At 42.0% G+C, this 20,892-nt stretch overlaps 1 protein-coding gene and 2 long non-coding RNA genes across 7 annotated transcripts in view; 2 read left to right on the forward strand and 1 right to left on the reverse strand.

The window, feature by feature from the left end:
* Eml4 (EMAP like 4) overlaps positions 1-6,655 on the forward strand; it is a 140,444-nt gene extending 133,789 nt beyond the window's left edge. For all 5 annotated transcript variants that reach the window (XM_027934319.2, XM_027934318.2, XM_071601524.1 and 2 more), the window contains 4 exons: positions 97-184; positions 821-919; positions 3,191-3,321; positions 3,892-6,655. In XM_027934319.2, coding sequence (XP_027790120.2) covers positions 97-184; positions 821-919; positions 3,191-3,321; positions 3,892-4,365 — 792 coding nt within the window. In that variant the 3' untranslated portion in view covers positions 4,366-6,655. The remainder of the gene's footprint in view (positions 1-96; positions 185-820; positions 920-3,190; positions 3,322-3,891) is intronic.
* LOC139701783 (uncharacterized) overlaps positions 1-17,463 on the reverse strand; it is a 47,002-nt gene extending 29,539 nt beyond the window's left edge. Inside the window, exon 1 of the long non-coding RNA XR_011704331.1 lies at positions 17,370-17,463. This is a non-coding gene — a long non-coding RNA (uncharacterized lncRNA). The remainder of the gene's footprint in view (positions 1-17,369) is intronic.
* On the forward strand, positions 16,258-19,347 carry LOC139701785 (uncharacterized). The gene is made up of 3 exons (XR_011704333.1): positions 16,258-16,976; positions 18,653-18,749; positions 18,830-19,347. It is a non-coding gene; the product is annotated as an uncharacterized lncRNA (long non-coding RNA).
* Positions 19,348-20,892: the final 1,545 nt, after the last annotated feature.

The following is a 20,892-nucleotide window of genomic DNA, read 5'->3' on the forward strand; positions in this document are numbered from 1 at the left end:
CTGACAAATGGCTAGTCAGAAAACAGTATTGGCTAATAAACTGTTTATCATTCTGAACTCTAAATGCTTTCTAATGGTTTATCTGTTTTTCTCTAGGGACATTCCAGCTACATCACACACCTTGATTGGTCACCGGACAACAAGCATATAATGTCTAACTCGGGAGACTATGAGATATTGTACTGTAAGTGTGAATAATCATATATGGGCTCAGATGTGACTGTCATGGGCACTAATGAACAGGCTGCCTAGAATGTGAATTATCTGAAGTAATTTATTGGAAATCACGAGATGCTTGCATGTGAACAAAACTCAGCTTTTAGTAAGCCAAGAGAATGTATGCTGGCTTTTAGTAAGCCAAGAGAATGTATGCTGGCTTCTAACTTGACAAAGCATATGTTACTCTGAACTAAGTAATGAGAATTGCAAATGTGGTTCACTTCTCCAGAAAAGTAATGAGTTTAATGGTGTAGAACTAAAGGCACATGTAGTAGTAGTAAGAAATTTCTCAGTAAGATTGATGCTCCTCTTAATGTTTTTTCATTTAACAACTTTTCCTGGAGGCAGGGAAAAGGATAACAGCCATAGGGCATTTATGCTTTTTAGGAGAAAACAAAAAAACAATTCCGTGCGAAACAATTTGTAGTTCTATAAAACCCTGTTAAGTAAACACTTTTTTTCCCTTTTTAAATGTGTCTTAATGTTTTTCAGTGTATGGATTATAAATACAAGTAAACGTGGCTAGTTTGAATCAAGATGCACTTTCAAATACATTTGTACACAAGCACTGTGATTATACTTCCTGTTTCTAAATTTAAAGGGGACATTGAAAGTGGCTGCAAACTAATCAGGAATCGCTCGGATTGTAAGGACATAGATTGGACGACGTATACCTGTGTGCTAGGCTTTCAAGTCTTTGGTAAGAACATAACCCCTGATGTGAAGAGGCGATCTCTGAGGTTTTAATTATGCTTACTTGCTTAAATTGATAAATGAAATATAGTCCATTTACATTCTTTAGTGTTATCACTATTAATGTCATTGTCAGAAAAAATTAAATGTGTATTAGTATTTAACCAATACAGGATTGTTCTCTGCAGAACTCAGCACATTTGGTCCCCAGTAAATATGAGACAGTTAAAAGGAAAGGAATTTACATACTAATGCAGATTTTCTTCCCTCCTCCTCCTTTTCCCCCTCCTTTCCAAATGAAGCTTTTAAATTGGTAAAGTCATTTTTTTTTTTAATGGCAGCTATATTGAGATCTCACATACTGTTCAATTCACCTGAGTTGGTTTTCATATATTTACAGAGTTGTGGAATTATTGTGGTCTAATTTTAGGACTTTTTCATCACCCCAAGAAGAAATTTTGTACCCATTATCATCACACTCCATCTCTTTTCCCTTCCTCATCCTCTCCCCCAACCCTGGAAACCACTAATCTACTTTCTCTATTCCATTTAGCATAACTTTTTCAAGGGTCATTCATGTTGTGGCACATTTCAGTACCTCATTCTTTTTATGAATGACAGCCCTTTGTATGGATATATACTACATTTTGTTTATCCTTTCATTGGTTGATGGACACTTAGGTTTGTTTCCACTTATTAGCCATTATAAATAATGCTTCTATGAACAATCATGTGCACATTTTTTTTGTAGTCATGTTTTCGTCTCTCTTGGGTTTACACTGATGAGTGGAATTGCTGGCTCAAATGCTAACTCTGTGTTTCACCTTTTGAGGAATTAATAGACTGTTTTCCAGAGTGCCTGCACCCTTTACAGGCCCATCAGCAGTGAATGAGGGTTTCAGTTTCTCTGTGTCCTTGCAAAATGCACTATTCAAAAATTACACTTTTGCATGTGGATGTTAAGCCATCCCTGCACTGTTTGTCCAAATACCAAGGCATTTTTAGTAGATGTTATTTAAAGATAAAATTTGGAGATTATTTCTTTTTCTTTTTTTTTTTTTTTAGTTTTTAGTTTTGGGCGGACACAACATCTTTGTTTGTATGTGGTGCTGAGGATCGAACCTGGGCTGCATGCATGCCAGGCGGGCGAGCTACAGCTTGAGCCACATCCCCAGCCCCTGGAGATTATTTCTAATTTGATGTTTTGGACATTTCTAGAAATCTGTCCTTTGTAACAGTTTCTTAAGCCTTTACATATCCTTCCGAAAGGGTTAGAAGATAAATGGAAAAGTTAAAATTATAAAGCCTTGTTTGTAAAGAGGCGTTATGCTCAGTATTTAAAATAGTGGATATGAATGTGGCACCAATACCCAAAGCAGATATCCAAAATATTATATTTTTTCTTTAATAGTACATCTCTGCCTTCTGGAATTTGGGCTTTTGTCTCCAGCCTGATCACAGATCTGAATATCTCTTTATGCTGTGTACATTAGAAAACAAATCCATTATGCTCTTAGGACAGAGAAGACTAAAAGGCAAGGAAGAAATTTTAAACAAAACAATCCTGACTTCTCCATAACAGTTTAATTATTTTGGGTGAAACTCAAACATTAGCTAGTAGCTGGTAATAATACAGTAATTATTTACTTGTCACAAGATAACAAAAGTGATTTTACTTGTTCAGCAAGTTTACCAAAGCCTTATTTATTCTCTAGAGCAACATTCAGCCAACAGGAGGCCAACCTTAAATGTTCCACAGTTTTAATGTAACCTAATGGAAGTTTGTGTTGAACAACATTACCAGTGCCTTGTAATGATTCAGAATAATTGCATAATAATAATAATTGTAACATACCGTTACATTTGGTATGCCTGATCTGTGAACATAAATAATGTTTCTGTGAAAATTCTGTGGTGTAGCATGCTAGAACAGTGGACGTCCCGCCAGTGCATCTCCATAAAACAGAAGGTCTCCGAGGTATCTTAGAGTCACCTGCTTTGAAGGAACTTAGAATCTACTTTGAAGACATAGTGCTATGGCTCCGTTCTTGAATTTGCCATACAAGTAACTGCTAAACTTTTCCTTTTAAAAAGGAAGAGCTTATTGTTCGGGTGAGTCAAGCTGAAATTAATATATCAGCCCCACCTGCTGGCTACTGTTAAGAACTACTGAGTCTAAGTTTTCCATCTTGAGGCTATTTAGATTTAACATGTACAGCATCACAGCTCAGTTTTTTAAGGCTGATTTTTCTATATTTCTGTTGTTTACATGTCAAAGGTGTCTGGCCAGAAGGATCAGATGGGACAGACATAAATGCACTGGTGCGATCCCACAAGAGAAAGGTGATAGCTGTTGCAGATGACTTTTGTAAAGTCCATCTGTTTCAGTATCCCTGCTCCAAAGCAAAGGTAACCTCATCTTAACAGACCAGTATGGTTAGGACCTGTTTTGTTTTGTTTTGTTATGGTTAGGACCTGTTTTGTGTCACTGATAAGAAAATATCTTCAGGGTTAATAATTACTCCTCATGATTCAGTGATGCACAGAGGGAGAACAGGGTCTTGTGTGAGCATCCAAGCAGACACTGCTTATCTCCTCTTCCTTATTAAGGACAAAAAGACAGCTGTACAGTTAGCAGCTGGTGGTATTTGGTCCCTTTTCATTTACTGTCAAGTTTATTTTGATCTTTTGACACTTTTAAATTTTTCTTATTTTTTGAATCATGTACAATCCTGCACACCTAGTCACTTCCCCCCTACCCATCTCACAGAAGTAGTTACTAATTGTTTTGTTTCTCCTTTTATATAAAGAGGTATTTAAAAGCAATTATTGTTAGCCTTATTCCTCATATTTGATGACTTCATAGCTTTGATTTGAATTACCTGTTTAACAAGCTGAGTCACTTCCCTTAGCCAATCAGGTCCATTTCATTGACTAGGAATAAGTTTTAATATTCCTATCTTAATTTCTTTTATATAGGCTCCCAGTCACAAGTACAGTGCCCACAGCAGCCATGTCACCAATGTCAGTTTTACTCATAATGATAGTCATCTGATATCAACTGGTGGAAAAGACATGAGCATCATTCAGTGGAAACTTGTGGAAAAGTTATCTTTGCCTCAGAATGAGATTACAACAGATACTACTATAACCAAAGCCCCCATCTCTTCCATTGAAAATACCATCCAGTCTAATACTCCTACACCGCCTCCCTCCCACCCCTTAAATGAGACTGCTGAAGAAGAAAGTAGAATAAGCAGTTCCCCCACACTTCTGGAGAATAGCCTGGAACAGACGATGGAGCCAGGCGAAGACCACAGCGAGGAACAGAGTGAGGAGGGCAGTGAGGACCTCGGTGAGCCTATTTACGAAGAACCAGCCATCGAGGTGAGCGGAAAGCAGAGTGGAGCTACTCTTCCTGAGGGCCAGCAAGACACTCCCTCCCTGTCCTGAGACCCAGTCCTCAGTGCAGCTGTTTTCTCCTTCAGCTGCATGTGATTTTGTGATAAAGTTCAGATAATAGGATGGAGAATCACTGTTGATCAAGATTGTGTTTTCTGCATAATCTGTTTTCTTCAATAGTCTTATATTTCAGTCTCTCAAATGCAGTCAGCCTAAAGGTTCAGTTTGGTATGCATTTAAAATTAACCAAACCTAATAGTATAAAGACTGAAACATTAATCATGTCTCTGAAATCACTGTGTATGTAAGTGATAGGATGTAAATACTGGAAACAGGAAACAACAGTTGTATTGATTGAAAATAAACCCTCTTGTTATCTGAACGTGTTTTCTTCAGGAACAACCAGAGGCATCACAAACACTGTTACTCATCTACTGGCTTAGATTGCCACTTTTCTTCCTGACTTAGAAAAAGAAACTGGGGAAAACAATGTGCTCTTATTGAGATATCCTCCCACCCCAAATGTCAAATGGAAATTTTTTTAATTAAGAAAAACTTCAGTATTGCCAAGTGCAATGGTGTTGCCTTCTTGAATAATAATGCCTCTTCTTACACTACCAGTAGATGTCCAGATGTGCTTGTTAGTCTACTATATAGGTGCTGCCTTTTCTAAGTTATAACAAGGAACAGTCCTTCATTTCTTGTGTGCAAATCTATTTTATCCTAGAACTGAGAAAGCATTAGTTTGTTGAAGAGCTTTTAATGTATATTAAACCACTGATGCTCAGAAATGGTGGATTCTTCCAAGGAGTCCTTTGCTGGCCTAAACATTCTCTAACATTTGCCATTCGAGTGAATGGAAGAAGAAAAACCACATGCCTTTAAAACTAAACTGTAATAATTAGCTGGCTAATTTTAGCTTAGCCTTCATCGTCATTTGTTCCCTCAAAAGGAGAAATACAAACACAGTAAGTTTAAGTGATTCAATTGGTGCTTGAAATTCATTGGTTGTAATTTTTATATAAATTAATTATACTGATAGGATATTCATCAAATTGAAAATTCTTTTTTACAGAATTGTGAATAACAGTCACAGTAATTTTTTATAAATTGCATACTTAAAAGATTTGCTGTATGTGGTGATTTTTTTTTCTGACGGAGTTGCTATAAGCTTTGCAAATCAAATGTGGCTGTTTTAGGCAATGCATGTATTATTATGCATTGAAAAGTTTTTTGTTTTTTGTTTTAAGTTTTGTCAGCAACTATGTTTTTCTTAAGTACGTGTCTCCTACTTTAAAATAATTACTGACAGATATGCATTTCCTATATGTTTGTTTATACTTTGATTACAAATTTTTTTTTCTTATTTTTTAACTTGCTACATTGTTTTGATATTTTCTTGTTTTGTTTTTTTTGGTCGGATCGTGTTTAGAAACTTTGGATGAGTTCAAAAGTCTTAAGTATGCAAGCGTTTACGTGATTGTGCCATTCCAAAGTGCATCAGAACTGTCATTCCCTTCTTGTATCTTCTCAGGAGTAATACATATCAGGTATTTCATCATCATTTGGTAATATGAAAACTCCAGTGAACTCCCAAGGACACTTATGTTTATATTCACACGCTGTATGGAAGGGTGTGGGTGTGTGAAGGGGCGAGTAGAGACACTCTGTTAGCGTGTAGCTCTACGTAAGAAGATGTGCACCACATCACAATACTCAGTGTAGGTCTCTCTGTGTATAGATATATGTCTGTGTGTATCTCTTTCCTTTTGTTTACAACTGTTTTTTAAAAACCTCAAAGTAGTTCTCTTCAAAACAAGAGATGTAGATTCTAAGCAACCTGACTTTTTTCAGTATGTTCTGTATGTAGTTACCAGAGAGCACTAGTAAGTATCACCACCTGTTGGCAATGAAAACTACATCGTCAGGTCAGCATGTGCTGTTCTTTGTAAGAACAGGAAATGAACAAAGTACCTGGGGGATATACTTCTCCATGAATAAGCAGGGAGTTTATTTGGGGACATCAGTCACCTTTGGAGTTGCCATGTACAATGAAATTTATAATTGTGATACTCTTGGGTGGTAGTTTCCAAAGACACTACTAATGTGCAGAAAGCGTTCCGGCTATCTAATGCTGGCAACTACTGTTTAATGGTCAGTTAAATCTGTGATAATGGTTGGAAATGGGTGGGAATTATGAAATTGTAGATGTTTTTAGAAAAACTTGTGAATGAAAATGAATCCAAGTGTTTCATGTGAAGATGTTGAGCCATTTCTATCATGCATTCCTGTGTCATGGCAGAAAATTTTGAAAATTAAAAAATAAAATAATCAAAATGTTTCCTTTGTCTCTCTTAACTCTTCATTTATACTGCTAGTGTCCATAACTAACCAATTATCAGAAGACATGGCAATCAGAAGGAAACATTTACCAGCCGGCTGCTGCTGCTATGGATGAGATCATTGGGGTAGTAACACACTCCATAACATTACAGGAAATTACTTCTGACTTACGCTCCCATGTAATTGGGGAATGGCTTACCTTTAATTTAATTCTCATCTCCACTTTCTCTAATATTTAATATTGGATGATCCTGGTTACCTGCCTGACCTGGCTCCTTCCCAGTGTTGGTCTTTGTGAAGAACTTGAACTCAGTAGACCATGGCACTCCTTGCTTCACCCCATCTCTCCTGTGTACTCAGCCATGAACTGGCTACTATAGATTTTTGTGAAGAATTAATAGGTTCAGAGTATTCCAAACATTATACAATCACAGAAATGATGGAGCTTTCACAATCACCTTATTCCTCTGATGATTGTAAATTCAAAGCTACTTACACAGATTAACCCATGAGAGGCTGTCCTGGGGCAAAAACTACTATCTCATCAGTTCTGAGAGTGGCTGATATAGGACCCAAACAAACCGATTAAGCAATGTGATTTTTTTTTCTTAATGAGGAGGGAGGGGCAAAGGGTTACGAATGATGGTGGAATGGGTTCAACATCATTACACTAAGTACATGTATGAAGACACGAATGGTGTGAAAATATTTTGTGTACAATCAGTGACTTGAAAAATTGTGCTCTATGTGTGTAATATGAATTGTCGTATTCTGCCATCGTGTATAACAGATTAAATAAATAATTTTAAAAGGGGGGGCTGGGGTTATAGCTCAGTGGTAGAGTGCTTGCCTCAAACACAAGGCACTGGGTTCGCGTTTCACCACCACATGAAAATAAATAAAGATATTGTATCCATCTACAACTAAAATAAAATACTAAAAAAAAGAAGAAAAGAAATAAGGGGGCCAGGCAGTGGCTCATGCCTATAATCCCAGCAACTTGGGAGGCTGAGGCAAGAGGATCACAAGTTCAAAGACAGCCTCAGCAACTTAGCAAGGCCCTGTCACCAAAAAAAACAAGGGCTGGGGATCAGGCTCAGTGGTTAAGTGCCCCTCAGTTCAATCCCTGGTACCCCCCCAAAATGGGGATCTGGCTCAGTGGTAGGGCACTTGGCTAGCATGTGGAAGGCTCTGGGTTTAATCCCCAGTGCCACAATAAATAAGTAAAACGAGAATACAAATAATAAATGTTGGACAGGATGTGTAGAGAAAGGAACAGGAAATTCAGGAAAGGAACTAGTCATTGGGGAAATAATGATGAGTTAGATTTTGGGTACATCAGGATGTTATAAGTGTTAACTTCTAGAAGATTATCTTTCCAAATAAAGCTGGAAATGAAGTGAAGGGAGTAAGACATGTTTTGGAGACAAGAAGATAGATTGAAGAGTAGCCTCAGATCCATGTCGGACATGAATCAAGTAAGTGGCCTGGAAGAGCACCTGCTGCAGGCCAAGTGTGCCCAAGCTCCTGGCTCCCAGCCCATGATGCTGCAGAGAGGTTGCCCGTGTCCTTAAGGAAAGGAAGTCCCTCTGGACTGAGTGAGCAGCCCGTGTTTAAGTAACTAGGCAACAGCCCTGCCAGCACTTCACAGTCCACAACTTCAAAGCTTACCCTACCTCCACCAGACTAGGAAGAAGACATATTTAAAAATAGAAGAGAACCCCTAAAGCTCAGGAAATAATGCAAGGAGTTAATAAGTGGGATGACATCAGAATAAAAATCTTCTGCACAGCAAAGGAAACAATATGTGATGAGAGAACCTACAGAATGGGAGAAAAATCTTTGCTAGCTACTCTTCTGACAGAATTAATATCTAGAATACATAAAGAACTCAAAAAGCTTAACACCAAAAAACAACCCGGTTAATAAGTGGGCAAATACCGTAAATAGACACTTCTCAAAAGAAATGCAATATCCAACAAATATATGAAAAAATGTTCAACATCATTAACAATTAGGGAGATGCAAATCAAAACTACACTGAGATTTCATTTCAATCCAGTCAGAATTGCAGTCATCAAGAACACACACAATGGGCCAGGCATGGTGGCATATACACATGATCCCAGTGATTCAGGAGGCTGAAGCAGGAGGATCACAAGTACAAGACCAACTCAAAGGAACTTTGTAAAACCCTCTCTAAAAATTAAAAGGACTAGGGATGTGTGGCTCAGTATTTAAGTGCCCCTGGGTTCAATTCCTGGTATCGGAAAGGGGGGAAAAATAAGTAATAAATGCTGGAAAGGAAAAGGAGAAAAAAAGAACACTTTTGCAGTGTTTTGAGATTGCAAATTAGTACAACCACTATTGAAATCAGCTTGGAGGCTCCTCAAAAGACTAGGCCTGGGACTACCTTATGACCCCACTGTACCACTCTTCAGTTATTTATCCTGAAGAACTGAAATCATCATACTACAGTGATATGTACATACCCATGTTTATAGCTACACAATTCACAATAGCCAAACTATGGATCCAGCCTAGGTGTCCATCAAAGAAAATGTGGTATATAGACACAAAGGAGTTTTATTAAGCCATGAAGAAAAATGAAATTATCATGTCATTTGCAGGAAAATGGATGAATCTAGGGACCATTATGTTGAGCAAAATAAGCCAAACTCAGAAAGTCAAGGGTCATGTGGAAGACAGAGAAGTAAAAGGAAAAGAAACATCGGGAAGAGCGGGTAGGGACCTCATGAAAATCAAAGGGAGGTCAGTAGAGAAAAGGAACCAGGGGATGGGAGGAGGAGGTGGGGAGTGGCCAAAATATATTGTTACATTGTATGCAGGCACAAAAAGAACAAATGCCATCACTGTATACAACTATAATGCACCAAGAAAAACTGGGAAAAAAGCAATTGGAAGAATTTTTTAAAAATAAGAAACAGAAGGAAAGGACAAGGGTAGAGATTTTGGAAAAGAAGTAAGAGAAGTTAAGGAGAGGACCAGTGTCAGTCTCAGCCTGTCCCAGATTGCGTGAGCCCACTGCCCAGAGCAATGCTGGACATGCGTGTCATTCACTGCTGGAGAAGTTTTGCCCACAACTGATGTCTTCAGGGACCATAGAAAAGTCTCTAGGTGTTTTTCAAAAAAAAAAAATAAGATGCAGCCCCTTGCAAAGGGGCAGCTCTTCCTCTTCACAGAACCTCAGATAGTAATAATATGACTCAGTTTGTGCTGATCGGTTCACCTTTTCCAAAAAGAACCTGAATTTCTACTCTACCTTCAGTAATAACATCCTGTAACCTTCAAAGTGTTGATATGCAGAACAAACTCTATTCAAGAAACAGGGAGAAGAGCAAATAATCCTTAATATACTAAATTTTCATGTCTCCTCTGAAATGTCCACGTATTTCATTTGTGTATCCACTGTCCCTTTGTGGATTATGTCTTCAGCTTACTGCACAGTTTTTATCCAGGGCTGAGACTGTGGCTCAGCAGTAGAGTGCTCACCTAGCATGTGTGAGGCTCTGGGTTCGAGCCTCAGCACCACATAAAAATAAATAAATAAAGGTATTGTGTCCAACTACAACTAAAAAATAAATATTTTAAAAAAAAAAGAATTTAGCAATCCAGCCAGCTGTGGTGCATACGTAGCAACCCAGGAGGCCAAGGCTGGAGGATCACAAGTTTCAGGCCAGCCTTAGCAACTTAGGCCCTGTCTCAAATAAAAAAGAAGGGCCGAGGATGTAGCTCAGGGGTAGAGCATCCCTCCATTTAATCCCCAGTATTTAAAAAAAATCCAGAAATCCAGCAGAAAAACTTGATACCATGTCTGTGTCTCAAAGGATAAAAACATGAATGGGCTGAAATGAAAACTAGATGTGCAATGTTTAAAATATGAATGCCATGTGACTAGATGTTATCCAGTGACAGTAACACCTAACAATAATGTGCTTAACATGTATTAATTCAGTCAATCCTTTAATTAATCCTAAATTCCATTATTGCCTTTTTACAGATAAGGAGACTTGAGGAACAGAAAAGCCAAGTACTACCCAGATACTAGCAAGTGGCTACACCCGGATTTGAGGCCAGGAGCCTGCCTCCAGCGTCCATGTGGCTGGCCACTGTAGCTCCTGCTACAGGGGAGGTACACTGTAGAATGGGTGATTTTTCCTGAGAAGAATCCATGGAGTGGGCTAAACTTATGGCAGAAAGGCTTTAAGACTGGCAGAATGTCAAAGAGAGAAGTGATCAGGCTTTTAAAAAAAGGCGGAATGGGGCTGTGGCTCAGTGCCAGAGTGCTCACCTAGCATTCATGAGGCACTGAGTTCGATACCCAGCAGCACATAAAAATTTTTTATAAAGGCATTCTGTGCAATTACAACTATAAAAAAAAAAAATTAAAAAGGCAAGCTGGACTCTGAACAGGATCCCAACATTGGTGGGGTACCTGTGGTTGTAGGGAGGGAGTGGAGGTACTCCCAGGCTTTCACTACACTGTAGGAGCTGTCACCAACTTCCTGCTCTCCTGCCACTTTGTACTGAAGGCGCAGAAGTCCTTAGTCCTGAGCATTCATTTTAGCCTATTTAAGTGAAGACACTGCGCCCTCATTCTCCAGGTTTTGGGCAATTTCCACTTCCCTTCTGTCATTGGCCAAGTGCTGTTCACTCTTTCCTATCCCACACTTCCCCACTACCAGCGTGGGTCTGGGCCTGCCCTGTGCTTGGCCACAGGACTTTGGTATTCTGTCTCCCTCCCCTTTTAGCAATGTTATCGTGTAACCCTGAAAATAGATTTTCCTAGGGAGCCATCCATTGAGAGAGATGAAAATGGATAATTGCTGGTGCTAGTGACTAAATATCTCTGTGGGATTAAGTAAAATCAGCTCCACAGGCTGACTGGAACTCCTGACGGTGTATACTTTCACCAGACTGCACTAAAGGAGCACAAGACAGTCTGGATGCGGTAAGAAATGGCCTCGAAGAGGAAAACCAACTTTTTAATGCAAAGTCCTGAGACCTTTGACTGAACACATAGCTACCAAGCCAGCACACTTCCTGGAAAAGATCACAGGATTCTTTGGCGCCCACCCTCTGCAGAGATTCACTCTCACCACCATTCACTGAATTGTGGTGACTTGGTAACCTGGTTAGAAGCTGGCATTCTAGCCCCTTGTCAACAGTAGAGTTCTGTTTAATTAACATAAATATAAGCTGTTATGTCCTAGTAAGACAGCTCCTTTTCTCTAAATTTAAATCTCAACAAGAAAATGTATTTTGCTGCCAGCACCTTCTGCGGCCAGTTTGACTCCTAGGGAATGTGCACAGATACACATCAGGAACCTGCCTGGGGGCGGGGGACGCAGCTCAGCTGTAGAGCACAAGCTCAGCTCCCACAAAACCTTGGTTCCATCTTTAGCACCCAAATAACACAAACAAAAAACCTGCCTAGTACAAGGAACTGTGCTGGGCTCAGCGGGGGATCCAAAGATGAAAAAGATGTAGCTCCTGTCCTCATGGAGCATGTAATCTAGAAAAATTATCAAAATCAAGCCCTTGTACCTTTTAGAATTGGTATGTTACAAAGTGAGATTCCCTCAATATTAAAAAATTCTAGCTACATGCTATAATGTATGATTTGAAATGAACAAAGTTAAGTTATTCCTACTAATGAATTTTGGATTAGTCATCTATTGAAGCTACCTATCCATTGCTTAAATTCTAGAATTAACTCCCACAAGATCAAATTTTTATATTTAAAAAATAATGATGTAGCCAGACATGGTAGCACATACCTGTAATCCCACTTGGGAGGCTGAGGCAGGAGAATCACAAGTTAGAGCCAAGCTGCAGCAATCTAGATGCTATCTCAAAATAAACAAAAATAATGATGTAGAAGCCACAGAGAGGAATACTACTTAGCAATAAGAAGGAACGAACTACTGATCCTGCAAACTTGGATGACTCTCTTGGACAACTCTCAAGTGACTTAAAAAAACTAACCTCAAAAAAAGTTTACAAATGCAAATTCCCTTTAGAGACGGAGAATAGTGACTGCCAGGGGGCAGGGATGGTGAAGAGGATGCAGTTCCAGGGACTCCTGTGAGGTTCTGGGGTCTACATCCTGCAGATGTAGATGGTGGCTGCATGAATATGTACATGGGATTAAATGTCACAGAACTGCACATACAAAGACACCGTACATGCAGACCTGGTGGAAACTGGACAAGGACCACAGTCTAGATTACTGTATTTGTACCAATGTCAATTTCCTGGTGTTCATATCAATCAAGCCACTGTAGGAAGCTGCAGGAGGAGTTCACAGACTCGTACTATTTTTGAAGTTTCCTGAGTCTCATTATTTCAAAATAAAAAACTTTAAAAATAATGGTATAGAAAGCTTCCCTTCTCTTTGTGCTTTTGAAAGGAACAGTGAGAGAAGGGGACTTACTACGTGAAGTCTTTTGATGCTATTTCTGCCCTTGTGTACTTGAGGTGCTCTACCTACAGGTCAAGAAAACATGAAACTGGGTGGTGTCTGCAGCTTTTCCAGCTCTGAGGTGCTGTCACAGGTGTCTGGGAGGTTTCCTAATTCTGGCATGGACATGAAGGACCAGGTAAGGGAGGTGTAGGTCTGAGGTCTAAAAGCTCAGCACCTGGGGCAATAGGAACGAGACTACCTGAGCACACCTACAGTTCATCTTCTGGTCTACCCCTTCAATGACAGGTGGTTGGTACAAGTTGAGAATCTCTTATCCAAAATGTTTGGGACTAGCAGTATTTCAGATTTGAGTTTTCGTTTTTTTTTTTTTGTTTGTTTGTTTTGTTTTGTTTTTTTGAAATATTTGAAAGTGTGGGGGGAGGGGCAGACAGAGACAGAGAGAGATATCTTGGGTTTGGGATCTATGTTTAAGCATGAAATTCATACATTTCGAATACACTTTATGCACATGAGCTGAAAGATGATTTTACACATCATTTTCAGTTTGCCTGCATTTTTACTGTGACCCATCACAAGGTCAAGTGGGGCATTTTCCACTTGTGGCATCAGCACTTAAAGAAATTGAGATTCTGGAGAACTTTGGGTTTTCAGATTCGGGGTGCTCAGCCTGCATTTAACAATACAACATACCACACTCGCCTATGCCACAGATGGACAGAGCCAGCCTGAGCGTTTCTCCTCAGCTGCCACAGCATTCTGTTTGTCTTGCACCTGGCTGATCTGAGTGTCACTGCTGCTCTCTCCACCTTTTTTGGAAATCCTCTCCCATAGCCACCCAGCCCCCGCCTTCTCTCAGGTGCTTAGACCGAGTCACCTTCCCTTACTAAGAATAAAATGAAAAGGAAAATTGGAATCTCACTCTCTTTATCGAGGACCAGAGACTACTGAATGTTGAGATTAGGTCATCAGACTTGTCTCCCAAGAGCCACAACCCCTGCTGCACAAGCAGAATCCATTTCCATGTGGCCTACTGTTTGCTGCCCCTGAACAGTTCCATCACCAGAACATTAGCAAGAATGTTTGCCAGGCTTTGACATTTCCATTTAGAGGATGAATTAATTCTGAGCTGAGCCAAGAATCCCCTTGTTAGGACTTGAGCCCTCACAGGACTCTGGAGCCTTGGTGTGATCCAGCTCCATCCCACCTAATAGAGCAGCCTATTTTGGGATCAAGGGAAGAACTGACAGCAAAAACTTAATTAACTACAGTCATGTCATGCCTGTGGTCCCGCAGGTTATATCACCTAGTGACATCCTAGCTGCCTCAGTTTAAGTACGTTGTGACTTGCATAACGACCAACTCACCTAACAACACGTTTCTCAGAATGAATCCCCATCACTAAGCGACACCTAACTGTGCTGGCTATAATTTTAAAAAGCCGCAATGAACAGTTTAAACTGAGAGTAATCAGTTGTTCCCAGGAAAGTGTTTCCCAGGATGGGTGGAGGGGTTTAGATACTATCTGTGCTGTCCCAAGGCATCGCTTCCCTGATCCCAAACTGGAAGAAAAAAAAAAATAGGGCCTTGCTCACCAAAAGCAGACAGATCAAACCAAAGGATCCAATGGACAGAGCCACCCTGGCAAGCTCACAGGCTCTTCCCCACCTGCTCTGTGAAGGCCCAGCCTTCTAGAGCATGAGAGAAAGAGACCAGCTGCCCATGCATCTGTGTGTGGGAACAACTATCCCCCCACATCGCTGGGTGGGACTCCCTCACAATAAAGTGCTTGCACTGGAAGCCATGAGCACATGACAAACTGTGAGGGAGCAAGGAGAGCCTGAGGTGCTCCATTACTAAAGCTGCCATGCACAGCCACCAAGGCTGAAGTGGTTTCTGTGGGAAACTCTCGTATTAAAATAGAAGGCAGGGGGCTCAGTGGCAGAGCGCTCGCCTAGCATGCGTGAGGCACTGGGTTCCATCCTCAGCACCACATAAAAACAAACAAAAAATAAAATAAATAAAGATATTGTGTCCACCTAAAACTAAAAAATAAATATAAAAAAATAGAAGGCAGGACTTTTAATTAAATCATAGTAGTCGATTATATTTTTTATTAAACATCATCAAGTTTAAAAATGTCTGAAAGGACACTCGGGAAACCAGAGACGTGGCCTTTTGCAGTGCTGGGAGCTACAGAAAGCATGAGATTTCTCAGGTATGTCCTTGCCCTCAGGATCTGAGCAATGTCTTCACTCCTCCATGTTCTCAAGGTTAGGGTCTGTCCTATGCCACTCATTCAACAGCACCAGGGACACACACCAGTGGTGAAGGAGAGGACTGACTGGCAGGGCGGCCTCCAAGGCCGGGGCCATATCCATGCCACTCTACAGAGCCAGCCCAACTGCTTTCACCTCAGCTCCTAAGTGACACCGGTCATCCTGCTCTTCCCTCAAGACCCTACCCTTTCCTGGCACCACTTGCTCCAGTGTCTTTCTTTCCCCCGCCTCTTTCCCTCCTAACCTCCTTTTCTCCTTCCCTTCTTTCTTAAAACAATTTTTCCAAAGCGTAACTTACAATAAGGGTTCACAAGTCTGGTGTGTTTGTATATATACGATTTGTACGTCCATGTACTGTCCCCCAGAGGACAGAGAACCTTCCCAGCACTCAGAAGTGGGCCTTGCCACTGTCCAGTCCTCCTGTCAGTACTCCCACAGGACGACTCTCTCACTGTAGATTATGTCTGCCTGGCTTTGACTTCATGTGAATAAAGTTAGTTTGCTCTTCGCGCCTGGCAGCTTTCTGTCCTGACACTCCCATGAGTCGTGACAGGCTCTTCTCCTCGCTCTTCTCCCACTCAGGTGGGTACCCCTGAAGTCTGGGGTATCTGAATCTCCTCATTTTACCTCCTGACCAATGTCACACCCACCTAACTTTCAAATGTGAACCCCCAGCCCAGTCCTTGGGCCTCAACTTCACAGCCACTGCCTACTGGATTCCCTGCTGGAGGACTCCCAGCAACAGGGTTTTTCCAACAAAACATTCCCTGCCTTGTTGATCCCCAATCTCCACACCTCCACTCCCCGGAAGCCAGACTATCATCCAGGCTGTCATCCTGGAGCCTCCATCCTCCCCCTTGCTCTGTCACCAGCTTATGTTCCTTAGGCCTTCATAATATCCCTGGGACTCATTCCTCCGCACTCACTGCCATTGCTCCCAGGCCCTTGTTATCTCTCATCATAAATCGTCCCTTCCCGCCAACCTGTCCTCCACACTGGCATAACAGGTTCAAAGAAACAAAGAAGACACTGGATTCAGTGGCTGCCCCCAACACTTACACTTGCTGCTAACCAGCCAGAGTCCAAGTTCTCTTTGGGAAGGACCCCAGGAAGGGTCTTCATGGGCAGGCTGGAGCATCCCACCCTGAAATGATCCTACATTTCCTCTCTCCTTCTCACCCCACAGACACAGCCAAGATGCACTCATGTGTCAGCATGTCCTCTTTCCACAGGTCAAATGGCCTTCCCCACCAACTCAGGCCACATGCAGTCTAAACAGTATCCCCTGGGGACATCCCTGCCACCCCTCTTCTTGCCTTCCTGGGTCCTGGGCCTGCCTCTGATCTGTTCTGGTGCACTCTGGCTGTGCTCATCATTCTGTGCACCTTGAAGTCCAGGGGAAAATCACCCTTCTCTGCTCTCCCCTGCCCACACAGAATCTGCTGTACAGTCAATGAGAACAACTGGCTTGTGCTCCAAAGGTTACTGATGAGGAAGACGGGACAAGCCCCCAGTCTGACAGGGGGATAGGATGACTGGCCTTGGGTAACCTTGGACCTGCTCATGGAAAAGCCCTGCAGGAAAGGACAAACAAGGTACCTGATGATGACTCCATAAGAGAAGTACATACATACACCAAAAAAAAAAAAATACTGTGGGGAACCAGTGACATCAGGAACAACAAGAGCCCAGCAAGACTTCAAGGCACAACTCACAAGGGGCCAGGTCAGCTGGTGGCACTAGCAAAACACAGTCCCAAGCTGCCCAAGTGTGAGGCCAGGGGCACGACTATCTTCTCAAGTGGAGTCAGGCTGTCCCTTCCGTTTCTGTCACCATCCACCCAGATTCCAGACCACACTGAAGTTCCTCTAGGCCCAGAGTGCTGCAAAGCCAGCAAATGTCCCCACCACACATTTGTATTCTCAAAATACATCCATAACAGCATGGTCATACAGTATTTCTGAATTTGTCAAGAAAGCAGATCTCACCTCTGGCCTCCTGGGTTCTGGGGCCTGAAATTCCACCTTGAGGAATGCTGCGTTGGCTTAGAGGTTCTGTCTTGGTTGTAACTCATCACATGCATAACTGATCAGGAAAAGAAACACAAAAAACAATGCTTGATGCCCAGGAACAAGTAAATCTCCCAGCAGGGACACAGGAAGTCCTTACTATGTCATAGTCTTTCTCTTCCCACTTTTGCTGTGGCCACTGGACAGGAGCCTGGGCACGCTGGCTCTTAGGGCACTGAGATTACAGACAGACCTGGAGGAGGACTCACATCCATCACTTGGCAGGAGCAAGGCCACTCACACCCAAGGTGCAAAGGATCAGAATGACCTACATCACACTACCATCCAGACCTACCCAAGACTCGCCAGAGGCCATGCCTCCTCAGGACCCAAAACCTCCTCAAGGCAGCCCAAACTCACCTGGGCTACCTATTCCTGAAGTTTATCATCCCTGCCACAGGACACACTGGTCCAAATGACACACCTCAGTCCACCCGCCAACAATGAGGACTTACTGCCTCTCCTGCAGCACGTGTGGCTACTTCTCTGGCTCTGTTCTCTCCCAGTGCTCAATGAATGGTCCCAACTCAGGGAGCGGTGGTAGGCAGGCACACATAAGGTTAGAGAATGATTTTCCAAATGACTGCTTCAAGAGGATGTCATTTCAGAGAAAAGGGAACAGCCACCAACGACAAACAAAGGCAACTCTGTATGATTGTACTTTAATTAGAATGACAACTAATTGAAAGCAATTTAATGTTGGTTCATGAAAGGTTAATGAAATTCATGTTTTAGAGATGTTGAATGCAACACAGACTTAGCCAGAAACTCAAATCTAACCTTTATTCTCTTTAATTATTCGGTCAGAATAATTTCCTGGGAGCAGGTTTAGTCTTGAGATGGTTCTAATTAAACATCAATGAACTTTGAAATCAACATCAACTCATTCAGCTGCAAGTCAATTTTCAAATTAATGTGCTGTATAGCATGGAGGTTTGGTAGGCTAAACACGGAGCGGGGGTGGGTATTAATACCATGAGGTATTAATCGATTCTGGAACATCATGCCTCCGGGGGCAAGGCATTTCCATAATCTGTGGGGGCTGAGACTGACTGAGCAACCAGGAAGCATCCCTCTTAGGGCTCCACACGCACAATGACTTAAGCTGGCAGAGCCAGACCTTTGAGCAGACCCTGGGCCCTGTGCCTTCACCCTACCCTTGCCTAACTGCCCCATCCCCATTTCTCTCTCTCTCCTTTTAGGATTAGTGAATGTGTGAAGAGCCCTCTGCCTGATGAGATGCCCTCAGAAAGACCCCAATTTCGGCACATACTTCCTGACACTTCACCCTGGCACCAGGTACATTCCTGCATAGCCTCAACCTCCACTTTTCTGCCTTGGAAAACCCAGGCCCCTAACTTACCTGTTTTTCCTTGTAGCTGTGCCGAGGCCCTACTGCACTGAGCACCTGTCGTCTTCCTAAAACTTTTCCCCACTAACTGGGAGGTAAGGCCATCCTTCTTACAGCCCGAGGCTGCTTCAGTTGGCTTCCATGAGAAAGTGATATTTACAGTCAGCAAAGATTCCAATCTGGCTAGAACACACTGGGCAGCGTGAAGGACCCGTGCTTTGGCCCTGAAGTAAAGCCATGTGATGAACAAATGTCAGTGACCAGAGACAAAGTCAGGGCAGGGGAATGCAAGAAGTCCCAGGTAGAACGTGTCAGAACACAAGGGGAAAAAAATGTTATCTAAAGAATAGTGTTCCTGGGCTGGGGCTGGGACTCAGCGGTAGAGCCGCTTGCCTAGCATGCGCGAGGTCCTGGGTTCGATCCTCAGCGCCACATAAAAACAAATAAATAAGATAAAGGCATTGTGTCCAACTACAACTTAAATATATATATATACACACACATACACACACACACACACACACTATTCTTAGTCATTCTGCTCAGCCCATTCTCCATTAGCATTTTGCAAGCAGTTCCCTTGGAAATCAGCTCTCACAGACCCAGACCTGAACAAGCAACATCTGGTCCCAATCCCAACACAGCCTGCAGCAGCACCACACACCAGCAACTTGGGAGCCACACAAAGGCCAGGAGTTCAAGTTCAAGCTTATGCAAGTGACAGCTGTGAACAGCAGAGGAGACTGCAAATGATCTGTCCACTCCCCTCCTAACTCAGGAGGTGGCTAGTGTGACATGAGCTTTGTTCCACCCAGGCACAACCTACTGTACAGCAACCAAACGCTACCAGTCACGGACACTTTCACACAGGAACACGTGAGGGCTGGCTATAGAGCTCCTCCATACACCCCTGAGACTCACAGGCACCCTCCAAAGGACCCCGAATATGCTTTTTAAAGTAGTTTCCTGAAATACAATCTCCAGGCTCACTTATCAAAAGCAAGGCTGTTATTCATTTTCGAGGCCCAGGCATCTGAAATGTCTGGGAGGAGAAACAAGGATGATAATCAATGAACCTGACAGAAGACCAAGGGCAAGTCTCCACTTCTCAACCAAATCCTGACATGGGCAGTCTGTGACACATGATCAGTGATGGATCAATCAAAATATCAAGTAAGTTTATCATTCACCAGGACCATACAATGTCAGAAATTCTCACAATCAATTATTAATGCCAAAGGTGTCATCTCTAGCTACTGCTAATCAATGGGTCAGAAAGTGAGAGGTCTGGAAAGCTTCCCACCATCTGAAAAATCAGAAAGATGCCTTGAGGGTTACAAACCTCAACATCATACACACCAGGAAAGCCTACCCAAGCCACACAAAGAAAAAAAAGTAGACAAATAAAAAGTTGGCCAATGTCCTAAAAGCCAAAGCCATGCATTGAAAGCTTCATACCAAAGTCACAAAGGATGAGGCAAGGAGAGGGAAGGCTAATCAGAAACTGAAAGAAGTCAGGCTGACAGAAAAAGGGAGGGGTAAGTGGTTACTTCTTAAAACAAGTGTAAAGTAGCCACTTTCTATCTTTTTTAAAAGTATTTTTAGGTGTAGATAGGCCCAATATCTTTTAATGTATTTATATGGTGCTGAGGATCGAACCCATTGACTCACACATGCTGGGTAAGTGCTCAACCACTCAGCCAATCCTCAGCCCTTTTTTAGTGTTTAGAGATAGGGTCTTGCTAAGCTGCTGAGGCTGGCTTTGAACTTGCAATCCTCTTGCCTCAACCTCCCAAGTCTCTGGAATTACAGGTGTATGCCACTGTGCCTGGTTCCAGAAATTATACTTATTGCAATTATTTAAACAGGAAAATTTTTAGATGGCAAGCTTAAATAGGCAAAGGATTAAAGGCATGTGCGACCACACTCAACTCCTATCTGTATTTCATATTGTGTACTTTAAAAAAAATTTTTTTAAATATATATTTATAGCTTTTTGCTTTTTTTTTCCCCCCTTTTTTGGGGGGTTGGGGGCAGTTCTGGGCATTGAACCAGGGTTTCAAGCATGTGGAAAGCACTCTACTATTTAAA

The sequence above is a fragment of the Marmota flaviventris genome, chromosome 14 (genome assembly GCF_047511675.1).
Source record: "Marmota flaviventris isolate mMarFla1 chromosome 14, mMarFla1.hap1, whole genome shotgun sequence".
Classification (NCBI taxonomy): Eukaryota; Metazoa; Chordata; class Mammalia; order Rodentia; family Sciuridae; genus Marmota; species Marmota flaviventris.